At 37.9% G+C, this 8,806-nt stretch overlaps 1 protein-coding gene across 1 annotated transcript; it reads left to right on the top strand.

The window, feature by feature from the left end:
- The first annotated feature begins 257 nt into the window (after window positions 1–257).
- Window positions 258–8,184, top strand: RBM43 (RNA binding motif protein 43). The gene is given in 5 exon segments (XM_008566370.1): window positions 258–278; window positions 2,938–2,994; window positions 2,997–3,150; window positions 5,635–5,723; window positions 6,465–8,184. Coding segments are annotated over 5 exon segments (1,080 nt in total). The 3' UTR covers window positions 7,224–8,184.
- The last annotated feature ends 622 nt before the right edge of the window (window positions 8,185–8,806 follow it).

Below are 8,806 nucleotides of genomic sequence, written 5' to 3'. Positions count from 1 at the left end.
TAGGAAAGGATTCTAGCCAAGGACACAAGTTAGGAGGGCATCCTGATGTCTTCTGTCTGTTTTAGGATGAATTCTGCTCTTTGGTGGTCTCGGTTCTTTCTCTAGAGACACACAGCGCTGTGTGTTTTCACCGTCTGTGCTGGCTATGAAGAAAGTTAGCAAATCCAAGATTTAGTATCACTCCCGCCCCTTAGTCGAAGGCTCGAAAGCCTTGGCCTGGCCCTAAATTCCTGGTCTGAAGTGCTAGACTCCGGGAAATGCAAAAGCAGGTGTCAGACGCAAGTGAGCTTTTGTTAACTTGGAGACAGTGAAGGCATTATCAATGAAAATAAACAACTGATTTTGAGAACAGAAATATAAACAGATGCAGTAAATGAATTTTCTAATTACTTTTCCCTAGTGTCTTACAAAAATTACACTTTTGTTAACTTGGAGACAGTGAAGGCATTATCAATGAAAATAAACAACTGATTTTGAGAAAAGAAATATAAACAGATGCAGTAAATGAATTTTCTAATTACTTTTCCCTAGTGTCTTACAAAAATTACATAACTACAAACTGGACTACCAAAGAGATGCTGAGAGTGCAGATCCTGGGTGCAATCATCACTGACTTCAGTCATTTTCTATTGAATTCCTACTATGATAAATGAGGATTCCACTTAAGTAACCTCTGACTTCTTCCTCTTTCTTCCAAGTTTGAAAGTTGTAATTGTTTAAAAAATTCTTCTATGGGTGATTTTTGTAACTTCTCTAACATACTTAAAATTTTGGTATTATTATATGATTCTCTGTAATGTAAGAGGAAATATTCGCCCATCTATTTTTTTCCTCAGTTTCTGTTAGCTCTGCCTTCATTCTTACATTGAAAGAATAGAATATTTCCATTTTATTCAGTAATAATATTTAAGTCTTCAATATTTTGAAGACTTAGCAGGTTTAGTCCAAAAGTTAAAAACTAATAATGGTGTTTACATTATTATGGAAACAGTAAATGCTGTTTACAGCAGGGCCTACTAGTGTGCTATGATTACTTCTTATCCTTTTGGTTCAATGTCATGTGTATTTTTCCTTTTCTACTTATAGGAAAATCTTCCTAGTAGCTGAGTCAAATGAATTTTCTTTTCTTTCTTTTTTTTTTTCATCCTATGATTTACTTAAATTCATGACATGCTCTAGTTTGCTTTATGATCTTTAGGCTGGGACCCCTTCAAATGCCAGAAACAGGGGGAGGACTTGCTCTGGGGTGCCCCTACTATCAAGTCAAGTTCTCTCTAGAGTTCAGGCTTTTCTTTTAGGTAAAATGATCCCTGAGTTTTCTCCTTGAGGTCTGGCTCAGCTGCCTTCAGTGTGGTGTGTGATGTGTGTGCTCAAGCTGGTGTGCATAAGCACTGGGGGTAGAGAATATGGGGAGACAACTGGAACAGTCCTTCTTACCAACAGCTTTTCAGCAAACCCTTGTTTTGGGTCCCTTTTTTCATTTCCAGGGTTTGGCGATGCAGGTCATCACCTTTCTACTCCAACCCCCTTTTGCTTATTCTGGGTTAGCTCCTTCCCTCTGTCTTCATATACTGCTATGTATTTTCAGTCCTCCAGAAATTTGTTGAAATCTCTTATGCTAATTGCTCTCCTTGACTGGGTTTATTCTTTTTTCATTATTTTACTTTCGTTTTAAGGGTACAGGACATGGTGTGTGGTCAGATTATTATTTTTTCTTTCTTTCGTTTTCTTTTTTTAGACTGTCTTCTTGACAGAAGAAATAGTAATTTGTCTATCCCCACTGGAGTCCTACACTGAATACAGAGGCCTCTGGACTGAGAGCCCAAAATTCCTTTCTGGTTTATTAACCATCACTTGGACCCATGAGACTGCTGACCTCCCTGGGTAATTTAGGATGGATTATGTCTGAGCACTGGTGTAATCAGGCTGGACTAACTGTGTTAGCATTGGGAGAAGCATAAAAGTCTGCTTTCCTAAATGGGGGCTGGGAGACACATTAAAGCATTTGAATATAAGCCCCTTAACTGGATAATGTAAGGAGTTCAAAGAGAGGAACCCAAGAAAGGACCTACTTGCAGTTGGTACTCTGTGCCCAGCATGGTGACAGTCCATGGTAGCATGTACTTGCTGTGGTTGTATTTCATCTCAGACATGTTATATGTGCTGAAAGGCAGGATTTACTCCAGTGCAGCCCCCATGTTACTGCTAGTTTTTTATGTTCTTACTTTTTCCTGATTCTGACAAAAGTAGGGATGTCTTTCTTATTGGCTTATGTACTTTGGATGCTACAGTCAAGAAAAACAGCTACCTCTAAACTACCATATTTTGTGGTTAGTTTGACTTTTTATTTTATTTATTTTAATTTTTTTTTCCCTTTTTGTCTTTTTTACTGACCGGTAACGGGATCACAACCTTCAGTGTCGTGCCCGTACCGGGGACCGGCAACGGGATCGCAACCCTCGGTGTTGCGCCCGCTCCGCACTCAGCCAGTGAGCGGGAACCGGTCTCCACATGGGATCCGAACCCTCGGCTGGAGCGCCGCTGCGCTCCCAAGCGGCGCACTCTCCAGTGCGCCACCAGGCCGGCCCTAGTTTGACTTTTTAAAAAACTTTTAATTTTTAAAATGTTTATTTCTTGATCTTTGTCATTTCTTTCATTATTTTTAGGCCTTCCTAAAATCACGCAAATATTATCCAATATTTTCCACTTATAGAAAACAAAAGGTTCACTTTTTATACCTAACTCTCAAATTCATATAGAGTTTATGTTGATATATGGTGTGAAGCAAGGATCTACCTCTCCCTGCCCTTAAAATGATCTAACCAGCTGCACTAGCATCTTTATTGATTAAAATATTGTCTCACACTGGAGTATAATGTCACCTTTATTAAGTAGAAGCTTACATTTTTAAAGAGTATCCTACTGTTTCTCTTACAGGCATCAATTTTGAATGTCGAGGAATCAAAAGCTTCTGAAAGAACAGTTGTAGTTGCTGTTGGCTCCCAGTTGGCCTTTTCAGTGATCAAGTATTGGCCATATTAGTGAAGAGTCACTTCCAAGATACTAAGAACAAGGGTGGAGATGTTGAAGATGTGGTATATCCAACAAGAACCAAGGGAGTCGCATATGTAATATTCAAAGAAAAAAAAGGTATTTCCAAATAAAATTTTTGTAATCTTAGAATATTTCTTCAATGAAATTGAAAATTGCATTTTATTAAAATGATTCATGAGATTGGTAAAATTTAAAGTAGCTTTTCAAAAATCATTTTATTCTGAATGTAAAAGTGGTACAGTATTGCATTAGCAAGAATATATGGGAAAATGTCTCATGATAAAATTGCTAGTGATTAGCAGATTCTTGAAGACATCTTTTTTTTCTGTATTTTGAATCTATGTCTATCTTGGGATAAAAGTGATACATTGTATTGTAGAAAACTTGTAAAATACAGAAAAAAATGAATGAAAACCCCATTCAAATTATATATAATCTTATAAACAAGATAACTGCTTTGGGAATTTTCAGGTGTCTTCAACTATATAATTATACCCTCTGCTTCTTTTTGTTCAAGCCAACAAAGGGGTATTCTAATGTAGTATCTGTTTTATTACTGGTGAAGTTGAATTAAGAAATGCAGCTTGAATCTGAGATCAGATGAGCTATTCTGTTCCCTCTCACAATCCCTGACATAAATGAGGAGATTGGGTCTGCAGAGCACACTCACCTCGTGGGATAGCCTTCTTACAGCATGGTGGCTGGATGAATAAATTGCCAGAGAAACACAAGTCTCCATGCCACCCTCTTAGAGGTGAAAGTATCAGTGGGAGTAGGAGCAGAGGAAGACACCTTTCTCCTCTTGATTGAAGACAGGGTCCAGAGAGAGATCCAAGAGACAATGGATTATCTGTACCTTTATCTGTCACCATTAGTTAAGTCATTCCTTCTCAATGGGGAAGTTCAGATAAGGGATGGCTAGAAGGGCTCCTTATTATTTTTCTAAGGGAGTGGTAGTGTTTTCAGAAGTTAATATTTTATATGTTGAATTGGTAACTCAGAGAGAGAAGGAGAGGCCTCATTCATTCATTCATTCGCAAATATTTATTGAATGCTGATTATTTGCCAGGCACCATTCTAGACCTTGAGGATACAGCAATGAATGAAATAGGCAAAATCTTTTCTTTCATGAGGCGTACATCTGTGGGGGTGGACAGATAATAAACAAACAAATGAATATATAATGTGTCAGGTGCTTTATTTATATATAATTTATATGTTTATTTATATATTTATTAAAATATAATGTGAGTGCTATGAAAAATATATAGACAAATAAAGTGATAGACTGTGATGGATGATTTTTTTTAGATAAGGTGGGTAGGAAAATACTCTTTTTAGATGACATTTGAGTTAAGAGGGAAGAACATTCCAGGCCAAGGGAAGGACTGGTAAGAATTCCATGAGGGGGAAACATGGTGGGTGTTTGGAAGAACAGCAAGGAGTCCTGCATGGCTGGACTGGGATAGGCAGGGAGAGTAAGAGGAGATGTGGTTAGATGGGAGCAGAGACCAGTTTATGCTCAGTAACGTATGGGTCAAGGCAAGATGTCTGCATTTTATTCTGGGTGAGATGGGAAGCTATTGGAGGGCTGTGAGCAGGGGATGGGGATAGGCAGGGAGAGTAAGAGGAGATGTGGTTAGATGGGAGCAGAGACCAGTTTATGCTCAGTAACGTATGGGTCAAGGCAAGATGTCTGCATTTTATTCTGGGTGAGATGGGAAGCTATTGGAGGGCTGTGAGCAGGGGATGGACAAGATGGGACTGCCTTTCTTAGACAACCCATCTGGCAGCTGTGTGGAGAATAGGAGCTAATTGTCATTGCTGGCTTTGGCTGGGGTGGTAGCCAGGCAGGTGATGAGAACTGGTGTGTGTCTGGGATTTGTTGATGGATTAGATGTCATTTCCTGAGATGGGGAAGACTGAAGATAGAGTTTGTTCGGGAGGGGGATAGTTATCAACAGTTGAATTTTGGTCAATGAGATGCCTATTAAGATAATGAAGCAGAGATTTCTACAGGCAGAAGGGAGAAAGGTCGAGGCTGAAGATAGATTTTTGAAAGGGATACATGTAGAGATGGTGTTTAAAGCCAAGGAAATTGTTGAGATCACCCAGGGAGTAGGGGTAGTTTAGCAAAGAAGTATGAGGCCTGAGGTCTGGGCATGCCAACACCTAGAGAATGGGAAGAGAAGAAGGGATAAGAAAAGAGATCAGCCAGTGAACTAGGAGGCAAACCAGGACAATGTGGTGTCCTGGATTCAACACACGAAGTCTCCTTATGATCATGGTTAACAAAGTGGGGGATTTGCTTTTAGGTTTTTCTTTAAGGATTTTGTTTTTTATTCATGTGCATGCCTATGTGTGTTTTAAAAAATATGATTAGGGTCATATTTACACATAAAATGAACTTTAATATGTTGAAGTGCAAGGGAAAAGCTATTTGAATATTGAATTTAAAGGAAAAGTGTAGGAAAAACAGACATTTTAAGTAATAGAGTTGAACATTTGTATTATTATTAATTAAAATAATTATTAATGTATTGTACCCCAAACACTTCTGATGCTAGTGTTTCCACTTAGTTGCAGAGAATGTTATCGGAGAAAAGAAACACCATCTAGTAAAGAAGGCTGGAGGTATTCCACTCACAGTCTCTCATTTTAGTGAGAAGGTAAGGTGCTAATTCAGAATACAGAATGAATGGGTCCTGGATCTCATTTCTTTGTGAAGTCTTTCCTATGTATGGAGACACAAAGTGCTCTCACCCCATGACTTCTAGGAAAGAAAATGCAAACTCCTTAATCTGAGTCAGTGTTAAAAGGCCAAACCTGTCTCTTGAGATTTGGGTTATTGCCTCGTCTGTTTTTATATTTCTTTTTGTCCTACTTGATTCTTTTAAAGTAACAGTGAGCTGTTATGCTGTCGTGGATGATGTCAAGTACCTACCTAAGAGACAGAAAAGGTGGGAATAAGAGGAAAAAGTTACAAAGCACTGGCCCACAAACTTTATTCTGTAAGAAACCCAGGGTTCTCTGCAGCCATCTGATGAACTTCAAACGGGGGGTGTTCGGGGGAGGTGACTCTAGGGGGACCCCTATCCATAGAGCAGAACAAGAACAGTTATGTCTATGGGTTCTGCATAAAATTTTGTTTCAAAAAAGCATTCTGCCTCTAGAAATGATTTGACCATCTTTGTTTTGGGATATACAGTGAGGGACTGGGAGTCCTAAATTGAAGGACTTGGGATCTATTAATGAGCTGATCAGGAGCAGGAAGCCAGGAAGTCTGGGTGAGGCAAGTGGGGCCTGGTTTAGAGCAACTGCTGCAGAAACAAGAAAGGGGCAGAGAAAGAATGTTTATGTTGTCTGCTCCTCTAGGCAGTGCTATTTTAATTTCTCTCTTTTTATTTTAGATCTTCAGCTCTGTAAATGCTATCCTCGATCTTTCTGTTTTTCTTACTCAAGTTACCCTAGAAAGTCTGGTAATGGACCTAAAAAAGAAAATACCAACTTTAAGCTTCAGTCCTTTGGAACTCAATGGAAGAATCTCCGTGGGAGGATCGTTTCTGGCTATCAAGAGGCTCAAAGAATCTTTGCTATTAAAAGCAAGTTCTCTTTTTGAAAAGAACAGGAATTTTACCAATGAGGGGAGAAAGTGCAATAGACAAAGCACCCAAAAAAGTCTACAGAGAAGTAATAAGTCTTTGGAGTCACTCAGGACCTTAGTACCTGAGACTGCTAGAACTGGAGAGACGCTTGTTCTTGACACAGATATTTTCCTTTATTTGAAACAGAAGTGTGAGTTTTATGAAAGCACACTGAAAAAATATCATATTCTAAGTCAGGAGAGAATGGATGGTGAAATCACCACAGTTTGTCTGAAAAATGCTGAAGTTGGTTCTCAGCTAAACAATGCAAAACACGTGAAAGAGCTCATTGAGAAATGGTCACATGCTCTTCACTTTGGGCTTAGAAAAGAGACATTTACTTTGGTAGGAAAGGAAAATAGAAAGAAAAGAAATATTGAACGGGCATGTGAACAACTACGTCCAAAATACCTGAGGGTTCTGATTAACTTTTATAGGACACGCATTGACATTATAGGATCTTCTTCTGACACTTACTATTTTAAAAAAGAGGTCAGGAAATTAATAGGACAAAAGGTTAGTTAATTACAATCATAGCAATAATAATGGCTGCTTTCCCTTACTGAGCAGTGGCTATGCCATGCATGAGGCTAACTTTATACAGTTTATATCACTTAATCCTCATGACTATTCTTGTGTTATAGGGGAAAACACTAGCATTTGGAGAAGTCAAAACACTTCTTCAAAGTTATCCTGCTTACGAGGAATGGGGCTGGACCTTAAACCCCAGTCTATCTGATCACAAAGATAATACCTAAGGTATGCAATTTTAGAAAAAAATTCACTAAGCTTTGAAGAAATCCCACTTTCTCTGCAACTCCAAATTATCAGAAAAAAAAAAGTAGCTGTAATTCTAACATGTGAGAAGTTCAGATGATTATTACTATGCCATTGGCAATTTCTTAACATTTACAGTTTGTGTTTATTCCTCATAGAGTTAGAATGCTGATAAAAATAACTTAGAAAACTGCTTAGATAGAAAGTATTTCTGACTCAGGTAATTATTACTTTACTGAATTCCATTGTTACAAGGCTGCTGAACTTATGGAACATTTTTACTACTACTTATGAATATTTAGTGTAAGTGCCTACATAAAATATTGGTTCTCCTGTTATAATTATGGAGGATTCTGAAAGAAATTTATAAGATTGCTATTATTCTTATCATCCTTGACCTTATTTCCTCAAATGCTGCTACTTTAACATTACAATTATAAAATAAAGGGGGGAAAAAGAAAAAAGACCAAAGTCTATGACTCTCTTGAATTTAACTTCAGATTAAACCAATTTTAAGTATCTGAAGCACTGCAGAAACTCTCCCAGTTTAAAAGATAATAAAATACATGTATTTTGTTAATCCCAAAGTAAACAAACATGATTATGATTATTTGAACTATTTGTGTCAGTAAAAAAGCATAATAAAAATCTATATGCTTTCGTTTTTCTTAGCAATCTAAATCCCAAATGTGTAAATAATTTTCATTTCCTTAGTATATTTCTGACACCAAAAGCAGGACAACAAAAGCAAAAATAGACAAATGGGACTATACTAAACTTAAAAACTTTGTGCATTAAAATTTATGTCCTTTCAAATGCCAAATATATTCATTCCATCCCAACAGCCCTAAAAGTCTTAACTCATTCTAGCATCAACTGTAATAAAGTCTAAAGTCCAAAATCTTATCTAAATATCATCTAAATCAGATATAGGTGAGACAGGTACAATTCATACTGTGGCAAAATTCCTCTGGAGTTATGAACCTGAAAAGCCAAACAAGTTTTATGTGCTTCCAAAACACAATAGTGGGACAGGAATAGGATGGATATTCCCTTTCCAAAAGGGAGATATAGGAGAGATATGAGGGCTGACAAGTCACAAACCAGTTCAAAACCAAGCAATGCAGACTGCATGAGATCTTAAGGCTTGAGAATATTCTTTGGCTCAGTGCTCTGTTCTCCAGGCCCAGTGGGATGGCCACTGGGAAACCGGACCTTATCGGACAGCAAATCTGCTGGAGACTTGATCTTGGACTTCCCAGCCTGCAGAACTGTGAGAAAGAAATTTCTGTTGTTTTTTAAGCCACCCAGTCTATGGTACTCCATTATAG

The sequence above is a fragment of the Galeopterus variegatus genome, unplaced genomic scaffold, assembly GCF_000696425.1.
Source record: "Galeopterus variegatus unplaced genomic scaffold, G_variegatus-3.0.2 Scaffold237, whole genome shotgun sequence".
NCBI lineage: Eukaryota > Metazoa > Chordata > Mammalia > Dermoptera > Cynocephalidae > Galeopterus > Galeopterus variegatus.
Note: the sequence above shows the minus strand (reverse complement) of the source record. Positions and strands in the feature narration are given on the sequence as shown.